At 41.8% G+C, this 27,159-nt stretch overlaps 1 protein-coding gene across 2 annotated transcripts in view; it reads left to right on the top strand.

Annotated features, from left to right (window-relative positions):
• Window positions 1-439: 439 nt before the first annotated feature.
• The window catches only part of LOC114512563 (serine palmitoyltransferase 1), a 79,931-nt gene continuing 53,211 nt past the window's right edge, over window positions 440-27,159 (top strand). The window contains exons 1-5 of one of the 2 annotated variants that reach the window (XM_028531493.2): window positions 440-556; window positions 6,127-6,234; window positions 8,949-9,043; window positions 19,088-19,181; window positions 19,675-19,747. In XM_028531493.2, the coding sequence (XP_028387294.1) occupies window positions 443-556; window positions 6,127-6,234; window positions 8,949-9,043; window positions 19,088-19,181; window positions 19,675-19,747 (484 nt within the window). In that variant the 5' untranslated portion in view covers window positions 440-442. The remainder of the gene's footprint in view (window positions 557-6,126; window positions 6,235-8,948; window positions 9,044-19,087; window positions 19,182-19,674; window positions 19,748-27,159) is intronic. The other variant, XM_036021431.1, reaches the window with a different exon arrangement.

Here is a 27,159-nt window from a genome sequence, read left to right on the forward strand (position 1 = left end):
CCTGCAAAGCCTTAGTTCATGCATGGCACACAGTACTGTGTAAGAGTTGGCTAGTTTTATTCATATTTCTGTATCTTTAATGATAATACATTGTGGGTCTACTTATGTAATTTAAAAGGAAAGATTATGGTTTTCAATTACATTAAAAACTCTCCCTCCACTCAAACGCAGGCAGAAGGCAAGGTACGCACTTAATTCCTCCATCCCGAAGCCCAGAACAATGGCTAGCACATCTTTGTCGTGTAGGAATACATCCCAAAACCCAGCGAGTTGTTTCCAACGCTTCCCGCCAGACTGCAAGACCCTCAGTGCGTAAATATTTAACCCAAGCGTCAGCGACCTAGGTCTTTCCCTTCCAGAGCAGTCCCAGCCGCCAAGCGCGCAAGCGCGAGGAGGCGGTGTCCAGCGCTCGGTTGTCCCACCCCCAGGTGCTAATACGTCAATGGGCCGCGCCACGCACGGAAACTCGCCTTCCGGAAGGAAGCTTGCTTGGGTGATTATGGCGACCACCACGGAGCAGTGGGTACTGGTGGAGATGGTACAGGCGCTCTACGAGGTGAGTTCCGCAACCCAGCGGCCCACGACCACACCCGGCCCTGTGGAAGTGGGACGACTCGTGTGGATTTGTGGTCTGGGGCCTGGGCGGAATTGGCTCAGTCACGCCCGGATCCGCGACTGGAAGGGCTCGCTAGAGCGCGTCGTCCCAGCGGTGGAGGGTAGGGAGGGAGCGGCAGGAGCGGGAACAGAAGGTTTAGTTTTGAGCTCCGCCTGGCGTGGAGCCCGCTGTGGGTCCTGTCGTGGCTCTGGAGAGGAACATGTGGGAGGGGGCACAGGAGAGAGGTTGGTCCTTAAAAACCGGAGTTGGGACTGATGGTAAAACGGGTGGTGAAGATACAGTGGAAGAACTCAGTCTCAGGATGTGCAAGGGAAGTCGGGTCCTGAGAACTGTGGAGTAGGAGACGGGGGAAGAATTGTGATAAACTGGAGTTTGTCTATTTTTGTCGAGACGTCAGGTTAGAAAAGAAGCTGAGTTATTTAGGATTTAGGTATATGAAATACAGTCGTTTGTCATTCCTTTCGTATGTCCCATTTTCTACCTTGTAAATGGACAACTCTTTTGGTAGAGCTTTAAAGGAAGGATGGTCAAGAATGTGTTGAAAGTTTAGCTATTTCAAGTATGTTAGATAACATGAAACCAAGTGTCAATCATAGAGAATGTTCATTTGACATGTGTTTAACTGAGCTTCACCACAGTGTCCGATAGAACTTTCTATTCTCTGAGCTATTCAATATAAATAATATTCACTAACTGCATGTGGCAGTGAGGCACTTGAACTGTGTCTAGTGCTACTGAGGGACTACATTTTTTGTTTAATTTAGTTTAGATGTAGATTTAAATAATCACTTGGTGACAGTAGTTAAGGCATTGGACAGCACAGGTCAATATGCAGGGATTAGTGCGGTGAACAAACAGGAAAAAGTCCCTGTGTTTATAGAGCTCACAGTCATTTAGAGTGAATCTCGGTTTTGTATTGACATTTTTTTAAGCTTAACATTGCTGTTTACTGGTGATACCAATAGCCTCACTGGACCACTGGGAGCAGGGGGGGAACAAGAGGGGCTACTTGAGGAGATCATGAACCACCCCAAGCAGTGGGTGGTGGTGGTGTCCAGGTAACAGAGCTCTTGTCTTGCCAACCCTGGGCCCCATTGTGGAATGTCCTGCTCCTGGTTGTATATCCCCTTCCCCAAGCACAATGGTGACAGAAAGAAGTATTGCACTGAGCTTTGGTAAGGCAGGAAGATAATTGGATAGAGGGAAAAGCTCTCCTACCCCCTTGTAGTACCTGATTGGAGGTGGGACCAAGGGAAGGAATGCACACGCATCAGGCATCAAGCAGGGCAGAATGGTGTCTGGCATGGGAAGGAAGGGAAGTGCTCTCTGACCCATCTGGCAAATGGCTGGCTGGTATGTTCATGGGAACTTCTGGCCCTGGAAGCCACATGACCAGTGGCAGCACAGATACCACATGTGGGTTCTAGGAGGGAAAATGAAGCTGGAAAGTAGCCAGGAAAAAAGCTGAGCTGCCTGGATGACACCTCAGTGGCTGCCTGAGGTTCCCAAAGGAGGTACTTTAAATGAGAGAAGGAACTCTGGACACTGCCTTTGGTTTTGGACTGGCTGGACATGTGGTTTTTTTCTCTGGGTTTCTCTGAGGGGGTGGGCTTTGAGACAATAGTCTGCCATTCTTCTGGATTATGAAACATTTGAATAAAAATCTCTTAACGTTTCTCAGTAGCATCCACCTCTAGAATTTGCCCGTTGGTGGCAGCAGGCCCCTGAACTCCCACTTTAGTTTGGTAATTCTAGCATGGCTGATGGCTGATAATGGTGTCTGCCATTGCAAGACTGATCAGGACTTGCTGAAAAACAGTTGACAGCAGATACGGATTAACTGATGTCTAACGTTAGTTAATTATAGTAAAAAAAGCCACTAAAATGTAATTTTTTCATAAAGGAATAATTTTCTGTTTTCTGTTGATGTTCCCATCTTGAAAACTGCACAATTGATGAAGAATTACTCCTGGAAGAAGTACTCCTGGATGTAACATTTCCAGGAAAAGAAGCTGCATCTGTGATATTCGTTAATTTACTACACAATTAATATCTCAGTTTTCCTTAAGATGCTTTTTTTGTGTAGTGAGGATGTTTAGTGACTTGGGCAATTACTGAGAAAACCAAATAGATATCAAGACTAGAGTTCTTATTCTTTCTTTCTTTTTTTAAATTTTTAGACAGAAGTGAAGGGAGGGAGAAAGAGAGTGAGAGAAACATCAGTGTATGGTTACTTCTCTCATGCCCCCCACCAAGGACCTGGCACACAACCCAGGCATGTGCCCTTACTGGGGATTGAACCACTGACCCTTTGGTTCACAGACCAGAGCTCAATCCACTGAGACTCACCAGCCAGGGCTGGAGTCCTTATTCTTTGTTTTTTTAAAAAATATATATATGTATATTTTATTGACTATGCTATTACAGTTGTCCCATTTCCCTCCCTTTACTCCCCTCCACCCTGCACACCCCCTACCATCCACATTCCCCCCCTTTAGTTCATGTCCATAGGTCATACTTGTAAGTTCTTTGGCTTCTACATTTCCCGTACTATTCTTACCCTCCCCCTGTCTATTTTCTACCTACCATCTATGCTACTTACTCTCTGTACCTTTTTCCCCCTCTCTCCTCCTCCTTCCACTCCCCTGTTGAAAATCCTCCATGTGATCTCCATTTCTGTGGTTCTGTTCCTATTCTAGTTGTTTGCTTAGTTTCTTTTGGTTTTGCTTTAGGTGTGGTTGTTAATAATTGTGAGTTTGCTGTCATTTTACTATACATATTTTTTATCTTGTGTTTCTTAGATAAGTCCCTTTAACATTACATAAGGGCTTGGTGATGATGCACTCTTTTAACTTGACCTTATCTGAGGAGCACTTTATCTGCCCTTCCATTCTAAATGAAAGCTTTGCTGGATAGAGCAATCTGGGATGTAGGTGCTTGCCTTTTCTGACTTGGAATACTTCTTTTCAACCCCTTCTTGCCTGTAAGGTTTCTTTTGAGAAATCAGCTGAGAACTCCTTTGTAGGCAACTGTCTTCTTTTCTCTTGCTGCTTCTAGGATTCTCTCCTTACCTTTAATCTTGGGTAATGTAATTATGATGTGCCTTGGTGTGTTCCTCCTTGGGTCCAACTTCTTTGGTACTCTCTGGGCTTCCTGGACTTCCTGAAAGTCTATTTCCTTTGTCAGATTGGGGAAGTTCTCCTTAATTATTTGTTCAAATAACTTTTCCACTTGTTGCTCTTCCTCTTCTCCCTCTGGTACCCCTATAATTCGGATGTTGAAATGTTTAAAGATATCCTGGAGTTTCCCAAGCCTCTCCTCATTTTTTTTAATTGTTTATTCTTTTCTGGTTGGATGTTTCTTTCTTCCTTCTGGTCCACACCATTAATTTGAGTACCACCTTCACTGTTGGTTCCCTGTACATTTTCCTTTATTACACTTAGTGTAGCCTTCATTTTTTCATCTAATTTGCCACCAAATTCAACCAATCCTGTGAGCATCCTGGTTACCAGTGTTTTGAACTGTGCATCTGAGAGGTCGGCTATGTCTTCATCGCTTAGTTGTATTTTTTCTGGAGCTATGATCTGTTCTTTCCTTTGGGCCTTTTTTTTTTTTTTTGTCTTGATGTGCCTGTTATGTAGTGAGGGGCAGAGCCTTAGGTATCCATCTGAGCAGGGCAAACCATGTTGCTGGGTTGTGACGCTGTATGTGGGGAAGGGATCCAAGAGGGAACAATGATGCTTGCTCCACTCTCTGCCAGATTTTAGTCCCTTCCCCCTCTACCCACAAGCAAATTGGGCCCTTCTGGTGCTGATTCCCGGGTGGGTGGATCTGTGTACATTCTTGGACCCTGTGGGTCTCTCCACTGAACTGTCCTGTGGGGCTGGGAGTTTTCCTACTGCCGCCTCAACCCCCACAGGTGTTTTCAGTCAGTGGTTTGAGGCTTTATTTCCTCGCGCTGGGACCCTGGGTTGTGTGGTTTGTCCCACTCCCCAGTTTCACCTGGTTTATCTGCATGCAGATGTAAGATTGCCCAATCCTCCAGCTGGCTCCTTGTGGGCCAACTGCAGCCTTTTGTGTTGTGTCCTGTTCCACAATCTGCTGCCTCACTGGATCCACCAGCTGCCATCTTACATGCCCCAATCTGCCAGCCTCCACTTTACCAAGAGTCCTCTCTGCCCCAGCTGCCCGACTCTGCCGGTCCTACCGGTCTGGATGAATGTGTCTTCTTAAACTCCTTGGTTGTCGGACTTCCATGCAGTTCGATTTTCTGTCACTTCTGCTTGTTTTTTTGTTTTTAAATTGTTGTTGTCCTTATTTTGGTTGTGCGAGGAGGCACAGTGTGTCTACCTACACCTCCATCTTGGCCGGAAGTCTGGAGTCCTTATTCTTTAATGAGTTATGTCCAAGGGGGATCAGCAAATTTAAAAAGTCATCTTAAAGAAAGATTTTGTGCTTGCTCCTAATTTCTAGGTACTTGGTGTGTAGAACCTAAGAGGCTTGTATTGTGTAACCAAAAAAGAAAGATATAATAGTGTGTGTATATACCATATGTATATAGTTTGAAAGTTATTTTTACATTGACCTGAAAGTTTACATATGAATTTTTCAGCAGTTTGCCTGTCTCCACATTCTAATTTTTTTTAATGTGGTGAATCATCATCACTTTCTTTCTGTATAGTGTTTGAAAATAATCATTGTTTACATTTCTAAATACCTCTTTTAAATTTTCAATAACAAACTATTGGTACTAGAGCACCTTGTAACTGACTGGTGTTTAGTTCATGGCGTGGAATCTTCCTCATGCTCTTTGTACGTCCAGTTGAACAAAAGTTAGAAGTCACCTTGGTCTTTATACTGGAAATGTAGAGCTGAAAAGATGTGACATGGAATATTTAACTGAGGTATCTTTATGCTGTTGACCTGGAAAACACTACATATTTTGGGGAACTACAGTAGAAAACCAGACCTGTCCCTTTCAGCATTTATATAGTCTTTTTCTTCAGCCATTTTAGAGGAAAGATTTTAAAAGGCTTACTAGAAAAACACAAACTGTGTAAGACATGCAAAACTCTAAGAATTATGGAAACTGGTTTCCAAATAAGTTTCTTAACTCATCCATGGTAGATGGGGTTATAGAAGGCTTGTGAAGCTGTGAAGTCTTTGTTCCGGTCATCTCCCAGCAGTAAAAGTTTAATTTACCAATAGGATCTCATAGTTGATTTTGTTTGACATGTTGGGATTTTGTATGAGATGTCATTTTAAAGATTTTTTTTATCTAAAGATGTTTTAAATCTGCAATATTAGAGATTTTTAACGTGTAGAGGAAATTGCATACTGTCAGAAATGGGAAAAGGAATCAGGAGAAATGAAAGGAGCTTTGAAAGTAAATTATAAGAAGTAATAGGTTAACAGCAATTGGAAACAGTATTGACATGTGCATTAAATTTCACATGCAGGTTTTAGAAGTGTTTATTTCACGTTCTGTTTTGTTTTCAACTTGCTCTTAGGCTCCCGCTTACCATCTTATCTTGGAAGGAATTCTGATACTCTGGATAATCAGACTTCTTTTCTCTAAAACTTACAAACTGCAAGAACGATCTGATCTTACAGTCAAGGTAAGAAATTAAAGCCCAGTGTTATTTGGTGTGTGATGATAGTTGCTCCATCTTCAAAAAACCACTTGTAGTGGCCAACTATGTGCTCAAATGTTTTCTGGAATGTAAAGAAATCAAGGGGAATGAAACACAGTGTAGGAAGAATATGGGAAAGCCAGGATGAAGTACCTACCCAGAGGAGTTCCATGCCACAACTTCTCTGCTTTGCTAGGGGCAAACTGCAGTCTCACAAGTAGGTGATAAAAGAGAAGCATGGGCAACTACTGGATTTCCAATGTCCAAGTGCAAGATTTTATATGAGTTGCTTGAGAAAAGCCCCACTCTTTCTGAAGTCTGAGTGAGTTTTCCCTGTAGTAAGACTCCTTCCCAGCCCACAGCCCTCACCTCCCCACCCCAAGCCAGGTGAACCTTAGGAATTAGAAGTGCCCAGAGCATCGATGGCACTGCCCACTGCCATCCATTAGTGTGCAGGACGATGTAGGAGCACTTAGTGGCCACCTCAGTGGGAGAGAGGAAGAACAATTTTGACTGCAGCATAGTTTCTGTCACTGAGGTTGTTGTGCCAGGTACTTAGGGAGGCAGGGATTGTGAGACATGTTTTCCTGAAAAAATCTCTAAAATGTTGGTTCACAGGGCAGTATTGGGTTACAACAGAAAGATGAAGCAGTGGGCTTTTCTTTACTTCCTGGAGCATTCACAGAAGGAAATGCAAGTGGAATCACCACAGCCTTATACGATTGCTTCCCTGGTTTCTCTTCTGCTGCTGCTGTCCTGATCATTAATGTTAATCATGAAACCGTCAGGCACTGTCTCCTAGAGAACATGCAGTGTGTGGTTCTGAGGGCAGAAAATTTTGGCAACCCGGGTAAAGCAGAAGAAAGAGGCATCTCATTGCATGATTTCTTATAACCTTTAGTATGCTGGTGCATATTTGACCTCTGTTTGGAGGAATGCCCTAAACTTGACCACAGTTCTCTCCCTCTCCCCCTGCTCCTTTTAACGAATACTTTATGGAATTATCTTGCCACGGAACAAATACTATTTCTGTAGCATTGTAGTAAGGCTGAGCCCTCCAAGTCAGAAATCCTGCGTATACTTTTCCCTTGGTGTTTAGGAATTTTTTGAGGATAATTGTGTGACCATGACACAAATAAGTCCAAATGTTCTTAGTTTTCATTTAAGCATATCAGTCCACACATATATACATTTTCAAAAGAGTGCTATGTAAACCTACTTTAGAGTGATCCTCTGAAAGGAAACTTTGCTAGAACAGGAGTTAGTAATCACTGATACCTTACCCTAACCGCAGTGGAAGAAAAAGGAACTGTGAGTGTTGTGAGTGGGAAGTGCCCTTCTGTTAGATAGGTCTACAGAAGCTCCTCAACAGGAGGGCATCCTGAGTGGATTCTAACATGTGTCTTCATGGTAGCAGTGCCCAGTGTGCATTTACTCCATGTACTCCAGGCTTGTTCGGGCTGCTGTCCTCTTCCATGAGGTCATTGGCAGAAACACATGAGAAATTTAGTGGTTGATTTATTCGGCCAGCGTTTTTGAGTGCCTGAAAATCAGGTGACTGTGCCGTTGGTCCTGCTCTGGAGTTGCCCATCAGGAGAAGAATGCACAAAAGCATTTATCAGAAGTATGAGGATAGATTTCAATGTTTCTGGTTATATTTTGCTTGCTTGCTTGTTTTGTTGATTAGGTTCCATTTAGGGGTGAGGTCACAATGTATTTGTAATTAAGAACAAACTGACAATGACCAGAGGGGAGGTGGGAGGGGATAATGGGAAAGGGGGGGAGGGTTTTCAGGGACATCTATAAAGGACACATAGGCAAAACCAAAGAGGGGTAAGATCAAGGGTGGGAAGTGGGGATGGCTAGGGTTGGAGAGAGCGGGGGCAGTAAAATGGAGACAACTGTATTTGAACAACAATAAAAAAAGGTAAAAAATAAAAAAGCATGAGACTAGAACTCTTAAGAGATGATCTGTTTGCGAGGCAAGAACTGCTGTGGCCATCATGTTAATTTAGGTGCCTCACCTCATCCTGCACCTCCAGACTACATTTCCAAAATTACCTGTTTTTCTGATACGAGACGGGATAAGAAACTCAAAATAGTCAATATAGTTATAACAGATAAAAGGAATAAAATAGCTTTTTATGAGAACTTCCAAGCCAAATCCCATTGTAGGAATCGTGAGAGGTTTTTTTTTTCCTGTATCTCAGCTACACCTGAATTTCCGTGATGGCTTGTAGAAATAGTGCTTTGTGACCTGGTTGATCCCTTCTCATAGTGGTCACCTCCATAAGCACTTCGGGTGTGGCTTCCTGTGTTGTCTTGGAATAGAGGCTGAGCTGACTTACCAGAAATCATGCTTCTCACCTTTGTATTGTAGACTTTCTTTTTGTTTTACAATTTATAAGGTGTACTTCATACTTCTCACAGTGAAAAAAATTCTGACCTAGCAATAAAATTTCTTAACTTTTCCAGTCACCCGAAAAACTACATGGAAAAGAGCCTTTAGCCTGTGGTAAGAGGTGAGGAGGGTAAGTGTCCAAAACTCAGAAGTGATTCTGTTTCATTTCTAGCCACAACTACACCTGTTTCTCACAGTGTGTTCATTATGACTGTTCCACTACAACAATTTACATGCTGCTGGGGTCACTGTCCAGTGACTAGCATTGTGCTGTGTTGTAACACCTTTTCTCCCGTAGGAAAAGGAAGAATTGATTGAAGAGTGGCAACCAGAACCTCTTGTTCCTCCTATATCAAAAGACCATCCTGCTCTCAACTACAACATCGTTTCAGGGTAAATCACTTTGCTGCTCAAAGGACTTGTACTCAGTTTCCTGTGGTTAAATTGCCCAAGTGAACAGTGGTTTCATGGTGTTCCTTTTCTACCTGAAATATAAGCTTTAGATATTTCTGCAGGTCAGAAACTGTCTGCTTCAGTTTCCAATATAAAAATTTCTTTTAGGAATTGTGTGGGCATTTTAAAAACGATTTTATTTATTTATTTTTGGAGAGAAGAGAAGGGAGAGACAATGAGAGGGAGAGACACATCAGTGTGTGTGGTTGCCTCTCATGCACCCCCCACTGGGGATGCCTGTCGTCATGAAAATATTTAGTATTTTGTTTAAAATCATGACGCAGGGTAATGCTCCTGATTGTGTCCTTCTGCTTTGATGTAAGAGAGGCTTGTATTCTTCACTTCCGTGGATTCTTTGATCTTACAAAAATTTTGCATGTTCTGAAATCAGACTTAACCAACCATTAATCTTGTGTAAGAAATCCTTCCCTACCCCAAAGGTCTGATTTGCCTGTTTTCCATGTGATGGTCACTTGTCCCAGCATTATTAGCTGAATGGTTCATTTTTTACCTATTGATTAGAAATTCCCCTTCCTTTGTGTACCAAGAACCCTTATAAAAGGTCTGCTTCTCTCTTTGTTTCTGTTCTTTAGGTGCCCTTGTCTCTCCCTGTTCCAGAACCTCACTCTTACAAATGACACAGCTTGAGAGTAGGCCTTGACAAGAGTGAGCCCTTCTGCTCTTGAGAATAGTCTAGACTTAGTCTTGACTCTGTTCTTCACTGTGAGTTTAGGTTCAGTTGATCAAGTAGGACCAAAAAGTGGGTTTAGATTTGTGACTAGCAGTGCATTAATGAATCTCATCACCCTGTACCTGGGCTGTCACCTGTATACTTAGGTCGTTTATGTCACACAGTAAAGTTACATGACTTTCTTCATAAAGACTTGGCTGCTTATCTTTTTTGTTTCTACTTTCATTTTGAAATAATTGTGGATTCACATGCAATTGTAAGAAATGATACAGAGATCCTTCTTAAGTTTTCCCCAAGGATAATGTTTTGCACAACCATAGTACAATATCACAACCAGGAAACTGATGTCGTATCTTCTAACGGACTCGTCCCTAGGTTCCAGAGTTTTACTTTCTGTCATGAGAAGCAACCTTTCCTTCTGTTCCTGTGTTATTTCACTGGCCGGGGCACCTCCCGTGCAGTGTTGAATAAGAGTGGTAACAAGAACCTCGGTGTCCCTGGCAGTTTATAAGAGATAACCTGTATCAAGTTATGGGCCTGCCATTCTCTTCCTGGTTTGCAAAGGGAACGTTTTGGTTTTCTAATCAGAATATTAAAGTTTATCAAATTTGTTTCTGTGTCTATTGAAAGACTCATGGTTTTTCTCCTCCAATCAGTTACCATGTTAAATTACACTGATTGGTTTGGTTTTTTTTTTGTTTGTTTGTTTTTAAGATTTTATTTATTTTTAGAGAGGGAAGGGAGGGAGAAAGAGAGAGAGAGAGAGAGAGAGAGAGATACAGAGATACATCAATGTGTGTTTGCTGGGGGCCGTGGCCTGCAACCCAGGCATGTGCCCTGACTGGGAATCGAACCTGCGATGCTTTGGTTCACAGCCCGCGCTCAATCCACTGAGCTATGCCAGCCAGGGCACTGATTGGTTTTTAAATTGGTTATGCCTATACATAAATTCTTATTAGAGAAACTGCAGTCCCCGGAGCCTCCCATCCTCACCCCCGATTCCCACTCTGTGGAAGTAATTCCTTTCTGTTTCTTGCGCTCTTTTTCCCCCCCTGCTATTTGCTTCTGTTTTTCTAAGGAACTCGCTTATGCTGTTATTTCCTGAATTTTTTTTTCTTTCGGGCCACAGTAGCCCCTCTAGTGCCTTAGTGTGGACTAGAAAAGCCCCTTCTCCTCTGGCAAACACAGCAGCCTGCTGTGGACCTTGGCTGCACAACCACCTGCAGCCACGCTGTTCATCCTTTCTCCCAATAGAGTTCTGTGTTTGCATCATGTGTTCTTAGATTATTTCATGCTTACATTTTTATGGCTGCATTAATATCATTCATTAGTTAAGGTTGGCATTTATTTTTTCAATATGCAGACTATTTTAATTACATTGTCTTTCTTGTTGTCATTTCTGTTTGCCCACTTGCTTGCTCGGTTTTACATATTAGCCTACTTCATCCCATTGTCTTCCTCCAGAGTTATTTCTTGGGTCCATTTTCATTTTTCTTCCTGGAACCGTTGTCTTCTTGCTCCAGTCCTGACTGGGTGCTACATAGAGCTGCTGCCCAGGGTGGCCCTGGGATCTCAACCTCTGCTTTAGCTCAGGAGTCCCTTTGTCTCTTTCCTGCATTGGGAGTGTCCTCTGTCTGAGTTTACTCCTGTGTATGAGTAGAGTAAAGGCAGACTCCTGAGGAAGGCTATGGAAGGAAAAATTTTTGAAGCCTTATACATCTTAAAATTGCTTTTCATTTAACCTTTTACACTAGAGTGATTGCTTTATCTGTTTTCATCACTCTCTTAGACACGCTCTAAATGCCTGGTGAACTTACACACATTTTTCCCAATATGCAGAATAGTTTCATTGTAATCATCAGCATAATGTAAATAGTGTGCAAGAAAAACCAAACAAATGATGTTTTGTTGATATTGATAAACTTAGAGTTACTCTTCAATTTATGAAGTACCTCTTTACATTCAATACTGGGTTAACACAAGAATAAGTGAGTTTACTTAACTTGGATGGATTTTTTCCCTTTAAAGAACAGTCTTGTGGAAATATAACCCATATACCATAATAGTGACCCTGTTAAGGCACCCAGTTAGGTGACTTTTTAGTATATTCACAGAGCTGTGCAACCATTGCCACCGTCCAATTCCAGAATACTTTCATCAACCCCAAAAGAAACCACACACCCATTAGCAGTCACTCTCCCTTCCCCCCACTCCCCAGCCCCTGGCAGCTGTTTATTTACTTCCTCTGTGGATTTGCCTGTTTTGGATGTTTTGTATAAAAGGAGTCATATCTGTAGTACTTGGCCTTTTGTGTCTGCCTTCTTAGCCTAATATTTTTTGTGTGTCTTTCCCTTAGCCTAATATTTTCAAGGTCCATTCATATCGGACCTTGTGTCCCACATGTGTCAGTATTTCATTCATCCTGATGGATGAATGATACTCCACTCTGTGGGTAGATCACTTACTGTTTGCACATTCATCAGCTGATGGATGTTTGTGTTGTTTCCACTTGGGAGTACATGAAAAAGGAAAAAATACATTGGCATATATATCACTCCTATGAATATTTGTGTTCACATTACTGTGTGGACACATGTTTTCATTTCTCTTGAAAATTTACCTAAGAGTAGTGGAATTGTGAGTCATATAGTAACTCACTTTGAGGAATCACCAAACTGTTTTCCTAACTGCCTGAATCATTTTACATCCTACAGGCAATGAATGAGAACTCTAATATCTCCATGTCCTGGCCAGCACTTTTTGATTATCGCCATCCTAGTAAGTAGGAAGTGGCATCTCATTGTGGTTTTGATTTCACTTCCCAAATGGCTAGTGAATTGAACATCTTTTTATGTGCTTATTGGCCACTTGTATATCTTCTTTGGTGAACGGTCAATACTTAAAAGATTTTGCCTATTTAAATTTGGTTATTTGTCTTTTAATTGAGTGGTAAGATTTCTTTATATATTTTGGATAGTAGGCCCTTGTCAAATATATGACTTGTAAATATTTTCTCCCATCGTGTGAGTTTTTGTATCTTTTTTCCTCCCAGTGTACTTTGAGACACAAATGTTTTAAATTTATTTAAGATGTAAAGTTTTTTGTTGTTGATTGATTTGAGAGAGAAAAGAAGAAAGGGAGAGACTCATCAATTTGTTGTTCCACTTATTTTGCATTCATTGGTTGATTCTTGTATGTGCCCGGGTTTTGGACCTGCAACTTTCACGTGTTGGGATGATGCTCTAACCGACTGAGCAACCTGGCCAGGGCCACATCTTTTTAATTTTAATGAAGTCCAACTTATCTATTTTTATGTTTGTTGCTGTGCTTTTGTATTATATCTAAACATCTTTGCCCCATCCAAGATTATGAAGATTTACTCTTTTGTTTTCTTTTAAGAGTATATCTTTTTGCTCTCAAATTTAACTCTGATTCACTTTACTTTTTATAGTGCTGTGAGGTGTAATAATGAAGATTCATCTTCATTCTTTTACATCGGTATACCCAGTCCAGGATCATTTGTTGAAAGGACTATGCTTTCCCTGTTGAATTGTCTTGGCTCTCTGTTGAAAATCTATTTTTAAGAATGAGACACTGAAATGCTCATTGGAAGCCCTGTGTAAATGGGCTGGGCTTCCTGGCTGGTCGTGGCATCACTAGAAAAGGACCTGTCTGTTTGTTTGAGGGGACCCCCAACTCAGTATTTTCTGCTTTTCTTCTCTTGATTTTGAGTTTTACCTAAAAGAAATCCTTCAGTATATTGGGGTAGGGGTGGGGCAGTCTTGGGGGTGCCTTTAATCAACCTGGTTTCCAGCCTTTGGGAGCTGAGTTGGAGGACAGACAAGGGCCCAGTGTCCCGATTTTATTATGCAGATTTATACTGATTTCTGTTTCCAGAGTGGCACAGGACCCATCACTGGCCCTTAGGACTTTCAGTTTACATCCAGCCTTTCCAGAGTGCATCTCCCACCTTTCTGTGGAGCCGGAGGGGATCTGAGGAAGTGACTCCTGTTGAAGATTTTGAAGTCATCCCCTTGAGCCCACGCTGCCTGCTCCCTACTGTCACAGGGAGCTTTGCCCCCAACCTGAGAGCATTTTCTGGTTTGCTGCTGGGCTTTTCCCTGCCAGCCTACATTCAGCTTTCTCGCTGATCTCTTTGCCTTACCAAATACAGCCTCTTCATTTACTTTCCAGTTTCCAACTTTTTGTTACTGTCATCTCCTTCTGTGTCCTGCTTCTGATCAAGTTAGACATTTTAGACTTTGTAGGCCTTTTTGTGAGAGCTATCAGAAGTGACCAGAGGTTGAAGTGGGGTTTTGTTGTTGTTGTCGTTGTTGTTGTTGTTAATTTTATTTCATTCTGTCTTGTTTAGCAGGATTCACTGGTAGGTTTTTCTATTAGTAAATAATCCTTACATTCCTAGAATAAACCCTGCTTAAGCATGAATATTTGGTTTTTATACATTGCGGGATTTATTTTGCTAATATTTGGGAGTTTAACATCTGTGTCCAAAGCTGAATTCAGTCTCTTCTTTTTACTTTTCTGTGCTGGTCCAGTTTTGGTAACAAAGATATATTAATCAGTCTTACCATTTTCTTAGCAACAGTGTGTATTTCCTGTGGTATTCCATCGAGCGTAGATTTTTCATCCTGAATTCATTGCCTCCAAAGAGTTTGTAAAGCTAATCAGTTTTCCTTCTTAAGGTTTGCTTACCAATATTTAGTCATTGTCCATTTCTTCTGTTTTCAAATGTACTGGCATGAGTAATTTATAGGTTTATCCTGGGAATGCATTGATAGAATACATGCATAAAACTTTATTATACAGATGGCTATAATGATACATCTGTGGAGTTTGTGTCTCCTTCTTTCTCGCTCAGATTCTCCAGAGGCTTGACTTCTGGTTTAGTGATTTTCTGGTTTATTTTGTACATTTTGAGGCTTTGGAGACACAGGCATTAACCGTCTGCTCAGCTTCACTCTTGTCAGCACCCACATGAGATAGTGCTCATTTGCTTTGTTCTTTGTTTTCTTCGCCCCTGGTGCCCGCTTCCACTCTCGTCCCCCTGTAGTATTTCCTTATGCTTTCCATCATCATTTTGCGTGTTATATATTTTTATGTTATTAAAATGATATATTTCATTTTTATATTGTATGATCGAAACCACATGATTTTAATGTTTTATGAATGGATATTTTTAATTTTGTGCTCTAGGCTGCATTCTGATTTTTACGAGATTTTTACTCAACACATTTTTGTCAACAAATACTGGAGCACCTACTGTGTTTAAGGGATGTGCTGAGTACATTGACTATTATAGCAATAAATAAAAATCTTAGTTTTCTTGGGGCAGACAGACCAAATATGAAATAAATATAATATTAGCTGGTGTTGGGTGGTACGAGGAAATATTGAGCAGGGCGTACAGAGGGGTGGGAGTGCTAGATGGACTTCTTGTCATTTCTTCTCACTGCTGCCTATTTTCTTATATAGAGCCACTGAGTTTTACCTAGCTATTTTTCTCCAGATGGAAAAATGCCATCTTGAGGAGAAAGATGCTATAACTACTCCCGCAATTAATAGTCCCTTGCACACCTGTTTGAGTCCTTCTGGGTTTATATAGCCAGCAACGGGGTAATATATGACCACCTGATTTTCCTGAGGGATTTTTCTTCATCATGATTGCCCTGTGGATGCCCCCCTGAGTTTGTTTATTGGGGTTCCGGTCCCCTCACTGCCTGGGTTGGTTACATTGTTTTATTTTGCGTTTCTCTGATTATGTGAGCCTGTGAACATTATTTCATCTCCTTATTAGCCATTGGGGTTTTGCCCTTCTGCGAATGCCTCTTCATGTCTTTTATATCCTTCTCTTGTCACCAACTTGTCAATTAATTAGCAAGAAACCCTCAAACCGTGCAGATTCTGATCCTTGGTCAGTCTTTGATGTAACACTTGAATGCATTTATTCTCCAATGTACTTTTTCCCCTCTGTTGTAAGATCTCTGAATTGGAAGTGAACCTTACAGCTGCTGTAAATCATTGTCAGCCAGGGGGCATGGTGGTTGGTGGTTTTCCTCACCTGTGTACCAGTGAACTTGGTCACAACTAGGTTCACTGCCAGCACTTCAGCTGAGTTATGTGCCCTGCTGGTGAGGAAATCAGCTGATGGCAGGAGACATGGCCAAACCACTCTGGGCAGATGAACAGAGGCTGCTGTGACTGAGGATTTGAACATCCCTTTGTCAGACTTCTGCTGCCTTGGGATGATGCCGGCCTGTTTTGTAGAAAATGTGGCTCAAATGGCAAAAGATGAAACTAGGAGTTTAGTCCAGTAGGAAAGTTCCAGCATTAAAACGTAGAGAATGGGTGACACCACCTTGTCAGGTAATCTTGGAGCTGGTAGGGGAACGTCCTGCTGAGCCAAGGCCTGGGTGTTAGGTGGCAGGGAGCAGAACGTTGTGTGATTGTCCATGGTGTCTGTGACTTAGCAGAGGAGAGCACAGCGTTGGAACTTGGGTCAGAAGTGTCTTGGCTGATTTAATTGCTTATAAGTACAAAAGATTATAACAAAAACCTCTCTCTAAGAGTGCCCAGTGGATCTTTTCATTCAATATAATCTATGAAATTCTAGATGACAAGAAAACATTGTGACCTGACCTTTTAGTCGATAGTGTTTTCTTCCTTAATGGTAGGTAATAATACAGTTGGTGCTTTCTTAGATTTCGTGAGATTCAATACAACAAGTCTCTCTGTTACCCATCTGTTTACTATGTCTTTGGTGTTCTCATTAAGCCAAAATTCTTAATTTTGACATGATCAGATTCATTCATCTTGGCCTTGTGGTTTGTGTGTTTTCAGAGTTGTTTAAGAGAACATTTCCTACTCCCAAGGTCACAAAAACATTTTTCCTACATTTTACTTTATTGCCTTACCAAAATATCCTTTTGGTTTGTAACATGTCTGGAATTTACCTTTTGTTCGTGGTTATACAACTTTATTTTTCTCCATCGAGAAATATCTGTGCGTAATGTAGTTGTTTGTGGGACAGATGCTATTATCTGCCAGTTCCTTGTGTATATACACCATTCTCTTGAGTTCTAGATTCTCTCTTTGGTCTGGTTGTCTATTCTCACAGCAGCACCAAACGATATTAATGGGGTCGGTAATATTTGTTTCTTTCTGGTAAAGCACCATTCTTTCTAAGGTCACATAGCCTTTTGGGAAGCTTTATTCATCCATGTAATTTCTGGCTGTCACTAGTGAGGTGGTTGTTTTGGTTGGGAAGGGTTTTACAATATTTTTGCTCCTTCCCATTTTCTGAGGCCTTGATTGCGGAGGTGTCTTTTTAGTTTGGTTTTATTTGCTTGTGCAAGGTGACCTTGAAGGGTGTTATGCTCCAGGCTGTGTCGGGTACATACCCACATGGAGCACAGATCTGAGCCTTCCATTTCTCACTGGAAACTGTTTTCCTTTTCTTTGTCCCAAGTACTGGGCAAAAATGAGATCCCGGCATCCCTGTGTCGTGCTGCCTCTTGACTATGGTCAGGGACTTCTGGCTGTGTGTATTCACAATAGTTTGATTTCTCTGTGTGTTGCAGTTTTTGGTGAATGGCCTCAACTTGCTCAGCAGCAACCATTACTACAGGTTTGTCTATGTAGGTGTTTTGTTTCTTTTTTTTTTTTAGTTTATTATTTATTTTTAGAGAGAGGAGAAGGGAAGGACAAAGAGAGGGAGAGAAACATCAATTTGTGGTTGCCTCTCACGCACCCCTTATGGGGGGACCTGGCCCACAACCCAGACCTGTGCCCTGACTGGGAATTGAACCGGCAACCCTTTGGTTGGTTCGCAGCCCGTGCTCAATCCACTGAGCTATACCGGCTGGGGCAGGATGCGAGCCGGGGCAGGTGTTTTGTTTCTTAATCTTTTTGTGAGTTCCAGAACCTCCACACCAGAGAGGACTCGGGAAACTTTAAGAAGCCCTGAGAAGGATGAATCACAGTGTGTGAAAAGAGAAGAGATGAAACCATAGGGCAGAAGGAAGAAAATATTCAGAGAGCCTCTCTTTGGGCCAGGCCCATTTATAATGGAAATTACCTTGAGAAAAAGTTCTCTCCCCACTTTATAGATGAGGAAACTGAGGCTCACAAAGCTCAGGTAACTTACACAAGTTTCTGAAGTCATCAGTAGCCTCAACGCCAATGGGATGTCTGACTGATTCTACAACCCATGTTCTTTTCACCAAGTCATCTTGCCTTTTGTGAATTTGTATCTGCTTTTCGGACTTTACTTGAACTTGCTGTTCATTTCCTTCTCTGGTTTTCCAGCATCTTTTTTTTTTTCCTCATAGAAAATCAGTTCTTTTTAAACATACTGATGAGAGCAGTTCCTCAGTCTTTTCTGGCCACAGTGCATTTTCGAGAACAGCCCAGCTTTACGACCAGTGCAAATGTGTAACTGGAGTAAGTTGCGGGCACAGTCCTTTTCCTTGCGCTGGGCTGTGCTTTCTGATAAGCGCAGTCCATCCTATTCTTCTGGTTGCCTTTAGTTAAAATAGCCTGGCTGTGTCAGAGTCAACTGGTCTTACCACGCTGTCATTGCTCATGACCCATAGCTTGGCCCTGTATTTCTGAAGTGTGGCCACAGCCAGTGTTCATCAGCCAAGGACGTGGACTGTCTGTTGGGACGCCACCTGCTGTGCCAGGCATACTCAGGTGCGTGCACCTGTGGAGTTGGCCACTCTATTTCCTGTAAAAAAGTTTTTAGGGGGTGCAGGGAAGAATTTCTGGTGAATAGTATTTCAGCATTAACTTTAGCAATTGAGTACATGTCCCACTTACTCTTTTTAGTGGCTCTTAAACCACAACACCGTAAGATTGTAACTTGCTCTGCCTATTCCTGCCTTTGAACTTGGTCTTTTTGTATTTTCTCCATAGTTATCTTATCCCAGAATTTTTCTGAGGTACTTTATTTAGCTATTCTTTCTTAAGTGAATTTTAAAATCAAAACAAATATTTTCCCTCTACCCGTTTTGGAATTCTAGCACACTTCTTAATTTAAGTGTACAGGGTAGCCTATTAGGAATAAAATTACTGGCTGAGTATTTGATTTTTAATATGCCCATGTCTGATTTTACTTTTTAAAAATAAGAAGTAAAAGTTAGGTGACCAGTATGCAAATAGGGCAGAATAACCACACTTCCATGTCCTGTCTGCTGCCAGGGGCTAATGTGATAGCATGTATGCTGAAACATAAATGTCAGCTGAAGTAAACCATTCTCATTTGTTTTCCCCAGCCCTCCAAGTCACAAAATTGTGGTGAATGGAAAAGAATGCATCAACTTTGCCTCATTTAATTTTCTTGGTTTGTTGGACAACCCTAGGGTCAAGGTAAGTAGTACCTATGGTGAAGTGAGCATAAAATCAAAGACAAATGCAGAACATGAAAAAGGGCTCTGCGAGTGTCTGCCATTACTCCTTTCTGGAAGAGCTGTGACCTGGATTTCCACAAAGGGTGGCAGGAGTGTCTGCTGTGGCTTGGTGTTGTAGGAGGCAGACCTGGTGACCATCAGAGATGTGTGTGGGAAATTGCTTCATCTCCTATTGGAACTGTCGGCCAGTAAATATTTTTGAGAACAGACTTATGTCCACAAATGCCAAAAAGTGTAAAAGCATTACATTAACCAGGATTTGATAATTGAGTTAGTAGAACATCTCCATGTTTTAAGTTATATCCCTAAATCTCTATGTCAGTCTTTTCTTTATGTCCTGTTGTTAGGATGTCATGGTTCCATGAAAGGAAAGAAAATGGAGGGAGTAGTTAAATGGGTTAAAAAATAAGAATTGCCAGCTTTTAACTCCTACTTTCTTTTCTTCCTGAAAGGCAGCAGCTTTGGCATCTCTAAAGAAGTATGGTGTGGGGACGTGCGGACCTAGAGGATTTTATGGCACATTTGGTATGTTTCTGTTGCGTTTCTCAGACTACTGCTTTCAAGAATTGAGATGCCATTTGACTTCCAAATTCCTTGGAAATGATATCCTTAATTAGTTGTAGCATTAAGCTGGTGCTATTGCTTACCCTACTTTCTAGAACATTGTGTGTTTGGAACGTGTGATGGGGCATTGGATGTCATTTGTGGAGAAGACCCGTAGTTACATTATCTGTGTAGAGGTCTTAGTTCAAAGCCTGAGCTGTTGTTCCACGTCCCCCTAGAGGCAGTGATGTGAGGAGACAGTTTGTGTCTGTGGGATGTGACAGTTGTAAAGGGAAGGGTCCTGTGTGGGTTGGTCTGCTCTTCCATGTTGTGCAAGAACCAGGATATCCTGTTTGTTTCTCCAGTGTGGAGAGCACCGTCCTTGTCTGCGTGCATCCAGGTGGCAAATTTAGGGGAGTGCAGGGGAGCAGTACACTTTTAGGCAGGCAAGTAGTGCTGCATATCACTTTGTCCACATTTCCTTGGTGAGACCATAACCCAGCTCCTGCCTCGCTGCAAAGGGAACAGGGAAGTAGCTCTAGCTGGATAGCTAGCACATTACAGGGAGAAAGGCAAGAACGGGGTGGGGGGGGCATGATAGACTCTGTAGCTCTTTTCCTTCTAGAATGAAGATGAAGGGTCATTGTTTTGAGTGTGGGTGACTCTGGGAAAGGCTAATTAAATATTAGGATGCCTATGTGTGATTTCAAACACCATGAACTCCCTAACTGAGACTTTTCAAAGACAACCGTGACATTTTCTGGTTGTGTTTATTGAATGTATATTGGTGTTTTTTTCTTCTGAAAATTTTGAAACTGTTAAATGGTCGTTCCACTGAACATATTCCCGGAAATAACATTCTGGCTTACAAGATGTCTGAGTGTGGGGAAAGTAAAGCTGGGGAAGTCTCTTCTGCCTTTATTCCCACTTCTGGGTCTTTGTGTGGTTTTATTTTTTCTTTCTTTGTTTTCCCCCCCCCCCCCCCTTTCAGTTAAGACGTTTTTATTTAACAAAGCATCTTTATTCCTTAGCATGTTTAGCACTTAAATTTTTTATATTGGAAATAGGTGACAAGGGTTAGTGTTTAAGAATCCTACAGCTGTAAAGAATTTTAAAAATCCTGTACTCCAGCATCCCAACTATTCATAAGGTGAATAGAAAGACCAGAGAGGTTATGTGACTTCCTCACAGTCACACAGGTCATTAACTTCAACCCCAAAACTAGAAACCTAGTGTGCTGACTCATGGTCTTATTTTTTTTCATTGAATAGTTCTTTCCTTAAATATGGTTTTAATTTTTCATCAATAGTTGTCACACAATATCGTACTAGTTTTAGGTTTACAACATTGGTTTGTATATTTTAGAATCACTCTGTTAAGTCTAGTGCTTATCTGACTCTCTCTCTCTCTATATATACATACTTACTATAATATTGACTGTATTCCCTATTCTGTACTTTACGTCCCTGTGACTTACTTTATAACTGCCCATTTATAGTTCCTAATCCCTCCACCTTTTTCACCCATCTCCCCAAAACCCCCTCCCATCTGGCAACCATCAATTTGTTCTCTATATCTATGAGTTTTCTTTTGTTTTACTTGCTCATTTATGTTGTTTCGTTTTGCTTTGTTTTTACATTTCCCATATGAGTGAAATATGATCCTTGCTTTTCTTTATCTGACTTACTTCACTTAGCTTTATGTACTCTTAAGTCCATTCAGGCTGTGCAAATGGCAAGATTCATTCTTTTTTATGGTTAAGTCATATTCTTTTGCATGTATGTACCACCTCTTCTTTAGCCACTTGTGTATTGATGGGCACTGAGGCTGCCTCCATATCTTAGCTATTGTAAGTAATGCTGCCAAGGACATTGAGATGTATATGTCTTTGAATTTGTGTTTTTGGTTTCTTTGGATACATACCCAGAAGAAGAATTATTGGGTCCTTCTCTGTCTTTTGTTATAGCCTTTGTATTAAGGTCTGGTTTTTGGGTTTTTTTTTTCTGGTCCTGTCTGGTGTGGCTCAGTTGGTTTGAGAGTCATCTCACACACTGAAATGTCACAGTTTCAATTCCCAGTTACTGCAAATACCTAGGTTGCGGGTTCAGTCCCCAGTCTAGGCACTTACAGAAGGCAACTGATGGATGTTTCTCTCACACATTGATGTTTCTCTCTCTCCCTCCCTCCCTCTCTCTATAAATACATCCTTTAGGCCTCAATGAGGACTAAAAAAAATAAATAAAATAAAGTCTGTTTTTGTCTGGTACAAGCATTGAGAGCCCAACTTTTTGTTCACATTTTCAGTTGCATTAAATATGTTTTTCCATTCCTTTATATTCAATCTGTGTGTCTTTCAATCTGAAGTTGGTCTCTTGTAGACGTCATATGTAAACATCTTTTTTAGGTCCATTCAGCCACCCTAAGTCATTTGATTGGTGCATTTAATCCATTTACATTCAAAGTAATTATAGATGTGTATGAATTATTGCCATTTTATTATCTTTTTCCTTTTTCCTCTTGTTCTTCTTATTACTTCTTCCTCTTCCTTCCACCTTTCCCTTCTTCTTTGTTTTCTCCTTCCTTCTTCTCCTCCTCCTCCTTCACCTTTTTCTCTTCTCCTCTTTTTCTTCTTATTTCGTTAACATTTCTTATAATAATGGTGTGGTGGTTTTAACTCCTTTAGCTTATTATTTTTTTTTTTCTGTCTGGGGAGCTCTTTATCTGTCCTTTGATTCTAAAAGAGATCCCTGCTGGGTGGAGTAATCTTGGTCATGGGTTTTTGCTTTTCATCACTTTGAATATTTCATGTCAGTCCCTTCAGCCTGCATAGTTTCCATGGAGACATCATTGCCAGTCTTACGGGAGCTTCCTTTGTAGGTAACTAAGTGCTTTTCTCATGCTGCTTTTAAGATTCTCTCTTTGGCATTGTAATTATGCTGTGTCTCAGCATGGGCTTCTTTGGATTCATCTTGTTTGGCACTCTGTATTTCCTGGACTTGTATGTCTGTCTCCTTCACCAGGTTAGAGAAGTTTTCCATCATTATTTCTTCAAATTGGTTTTCAATCTCTTGTTGTCTCTGTTCTTCTTCTCATACTCCCATGATGTGAATGTTGGTATGCTTGATGCTGTCCTAGAAGCCCTTTAAACTATCCTCATTTTTTCGATGGTGGCGGGTGGGGGGGGGGATTCTTTTTTCTTTCTGCTGTTTTGATTGGGTGTTCTGTGCTACTTTCTCCTACAAATTGCCCATTTGCTCCTGTGCTCCATCTAATCTCCTGTTGATTTTCTCTTATGTGTTCTTCATTTCAGTTATTGTAGTCTTCCTTTCTGATGGGTGGTGTTTTATGTTTTCTCCCTCCATTTCTATGGTTTCTGTCTTTTTGTTAAAGTTCTCACTGAGTTCATTGAGCATCTTTAATAACCATTGTTTTGAACTCTGCATCTGGTAAGTTGTCTCCATTGCGTTTAGTTCTTATTCTGGAATTCTGTTCTGTTCTTTTATTTGGGTCATGTTTCTTTGTCACCTCATTTTGGCTGCCCTTTCTGTGTCTGTTTCTATGTGCCTTGGTCTTGGTAGTGGCATTATGTAGTAGGTGTCCTGTGGGGCTCAGTGGTTTTATCCTCTCAGTGGTAACCTGAACCAGATGCTCCTGGTTTGTCTCTTGTATAGGATCTGTGTGACCTCCTGTTGTAGTTGAGCTTTGATTTTTGTTATCAGGTCAGCTGGAAGGATTGACCCTCAGGCTGATTGCCTGTGAGGAACGGCTTGACTCCAATGAAGGAGCTATTTTGCAAGGGCTGACCCAACGCCGCAGGATTTGCTTTGGCAGGGCTCTTGTGCCTGTCGCGTCTGCCCTTTATGCGTGCTGTTTGTGATGGTGGGGGGCAGTGCTCCAGTGTGGTCTGAAGTGGGCCACCTGGTGTGTTGGTTATGGAGCCTCTTGGAAAGCACCGTGGTGCATGGCAAGGTCAGTCGTTGCCCGTGCCCTGCCGTGGGCCATCAGACAAAAGCTACAAACTGATCTGCAGATGGTTGCCACTAGTGCTGGGCTTGGAGGCAGCTGGAAATGTCTAAACTTCTAAACGAGGCTGGCCACAGTTTACGCCTGACTTAGAACTGCCTAGCGAGAGGTATGGGAGTCACTGAGCCCAGATGCTGCTTGTTAGGGATTCGTAAACCCTTGAGAGATTTTTGGAAAGTCCCTAGCATGAGCCAAGACCTGCCATTTGTATGGAAGGGCCACTAGAAGCAACTGGGGTGGACAGCAAATTTGGTGAGGTGGGATCTCAGGGAATTACAGTGTTAACCAGGCAATGGAGCCTCGGATATGGTACCCACTGGCTCTGTGGGGAGAGGGTTCAGCAAAGGAACAATGGCCTCTGCCAGCACTTGTGTGTGGGAAAAAGCTTCCCCTCCTTCCCTCACCCAAAGCCAGACAATTCAATTCCCCCTTGGTGCTGTTTGAGCTGGAGCTCAGAGAGAGTCCATCAGAGTAAGTCCATGCTCTGTCTCTTGAAGAGGAATGCCTGAGACTCCAGAAGCCCTTTATCTCAGCCACAGTCTTCACTGGTTTTCACAGCCAGAAGTTATGCGGACTTCTCTTCCCAGCACTGGGACCTTGAGGTGGGTAGCCTGGTGTTGGGCTGGGACCTTGCACTCCCCAGTGGGGATCTCTGCAGCCGAGATATCCGTCCTCATTTTTACCCACCACAGAAGGGTATGGGACTGGCTTGTTTTGGTCTCTGCCTCTCCTGCCATTCTCAACATGGCTTCTTCTGTATATTTCATAGTTAGAGAACTTCTGTTCAGCTGGTCTTCAGGCAGTTCTCAACGATGGTTGTTCTGCAGTGTAGTTGTATTTTTGATGTGGTAGTGGGAGGAGGTTTATCTACTCTGCCATCTTGACCAGTGCTGACTTCAGTGTTAATGGCAGGTTCAAATGGTTAAATGAGCTCCAGTCAGACTCCCTCCTTGTTCTAAGCCTACTGTAAACATGGGTTGTTTGCATGGTTCTGATCGGTTGAGTTGGGAACGATATCCTTTGTAAGTATGAGAAAACTGGAAAGGCATTTTTCGTGGGGTTGTTTGTTGTAATCTGATCAACAAGACTTTCTTTCTATGAGCTACCTATTGAGGTAGTGCAGTTGCTTTTCTAAAAGCCTCACTGTCTAGTGGGTTTTATTTGCGTGTGTGGCCTTGGCCCCTGCTTGGGAGTTAAACTGAGGTGCTAACTCAAGTCAGGAAAAACAAATGTTTTAAGCCTTCAAGACCAGCTTTCCCAAAGCTATAGAAATATATTGTTATAACAACCCAGTCACCTTGCCATTTGGATCATCTAAAATTTAATGTGCATAGTAGGATGTTATATGCTTCTAAACAGGGGGTCTTTAGATGAATGGCTTTTAAATTAATTCTCTTGACTGAATAATTCAGCCCATGTATACACTTCAGTAGGTTTCTGGACAGAGAGAGTGACAAGTCTTCCCTTTCCCATTGCCATCCCACCTCCCCCCAAAAGGCAGCTTCTATCAGTAGTTCCTTGTTACTTCTTCCAGAGACTGTTTTTTAGCATTCATAAACCACTTCCACACATATATATTTTCCCCCATTTTTGCAAAAATGGTAGCATACCACACACATGGTCTTTACCTTGTTGTTGGAGTGAGTGTTTTAAATTGGATTTGATTTTCCAGGTGTGTGTGAATGTGCCACCTGAGGCAATGTGAGCATACTTAACACATTGTGTATCAACTCCTCTGTCACAGAATCATCTTTATCCTAAGTGTAGCTGAAGCTTTAAACAGACTGTGTCATCTTGTGGGGGAGCTTCGTCCCGCACAACTCTCCCAGCTGCCACAGATGAGAATAAGTCTACCAAGGCACGATCTGCTTGGGGAGGAAAGGCTGACCAGTCTCTCAGAGGAGAAAGGTGTCGAGCCTCTCTCTCACTGGGCTTTTATTTGGTTTAGGTTGCATAGGGATGCATATCAAAGAGAGGAGGTATGGCTTCCAGATAACATTTCTGGGATGATGAGGGTCCTTTGGGTCAGGGTCTCGTAGACGGGGTGATGCCAGTCGACTGTAAAACCTTGGGAAACAAACTCATTTCGTGTTTGGACACTAACATTTTAACTGAGGCCATTCTTAGCCTGCCAAAGCAGGTTTCACAGGATTTAATACATTCTTTCTTAGGCCTGATTGCCTAAGAAACCACTGGGGACCACCAGTTCTGACACAGGGCTGCACCCCCCTTTGGCATTGTTTCAGGCTTGAATCAGGCGAGGGAAGCAAGGCAGCCAAGAGATGACGAGACTTTTTACAGACAGAATGAGGACTCGGGGTATGATAAAGCTGAGGGGTGAGCGTCTTTTGTTCCTCCTCCATAATCCCCTAAGTCCTCCCCTGATTTATGGAGAGAAGTTATTTTTTTTTCTTTAGATGCCCATTTGCTATATTTCTCCCTTTTTTTGTTTTCCAACAGGGTAGTTTCTATGTCTTTCCTGTTTTAGCAGTAATCACTTAAATTATTGTAGCTGTGTTAAATTGTCTTGAAATTTCAGTGTTAGATAAGATCAGAGAAGCTACTTGAGGTCAGGAAGGGTAAGTTTTAAAAGTCTAAAAACCCTATACAATTAACTTACCCTGGATATTTTGGGTACATTTTCCCTTTTCCCTGATTAGTAAAGCAAATTTGGCAACCTCTTTCCTTTTCTTTGTAGTTGCTTGTGTATTCGTGAGGTCTGAGGATCTCTTTTCCTGGTTCCCCAAAATGTTGCCTTTAATTTTGTCTTTTCTTTTTTCCTAAAAGTCTCACATTCAATTTTCAAAGATGAAATATTCTTTTAGCTCTTTCATCAGCCTTATAAATGTGAATTACTTATTCACACATTCTCTCTCTCTTATTTCACAGTAACTATTAGATGGTATTAGGTAATTAATACAGGAAAACAAAATCAAACAACAGTTGAATCAAAATTCATCTAGCAACCCTTGCTGGCGTAGCTCAGTGGATTGAGCGTGGGCCAGGAACCGAAGTGTCCCAGGTTCGAGTCCCAGCCAGGGTACATTCGTAGGTTGCAGGCCATAACCCCCAGCAACCACATATTGATGTTTCTCTCTCTCTCTGTATCTCCCCCCCTTCCCTCCCTAAAAATAAATAAATAAAATATTAAAAAAAAATTCATCTAGCTTATTAGGCTAAATGTTCTCCTGTCTCCTGAAGGCCTGGCTGGCAGAACTAACTGTTTTTATGATAGTCTTCTAAGGACTGCATAATGAGAAGTTTCTCTTCCCTCTCCTTTTATTGTTTTAATGTGTGATTTAGAACTCAGCAAGTGGTTTTAGCAGGCTAATTTGGCCCCAGTGTGCTTCATAGTTTCTCTTGCTGAGAAC

Source organism: Phyllostomus discolor, chromosome 3, assembly GCF_004126475.2.
Source record: "Phyllostomus discolor isolate MPI-MPIP mPhyDis1 chromosome 3, mPhyDis1.pri.v3, whole genome shotgun sequence".
NCBI classification, from domain to species: domain Eukaryota; kingdom Metazoa; phylum Chordata; class Mammalia; order Chiroptera; family Phyllostomidae; genus Phyllostomus; species Phyllostomus discolor.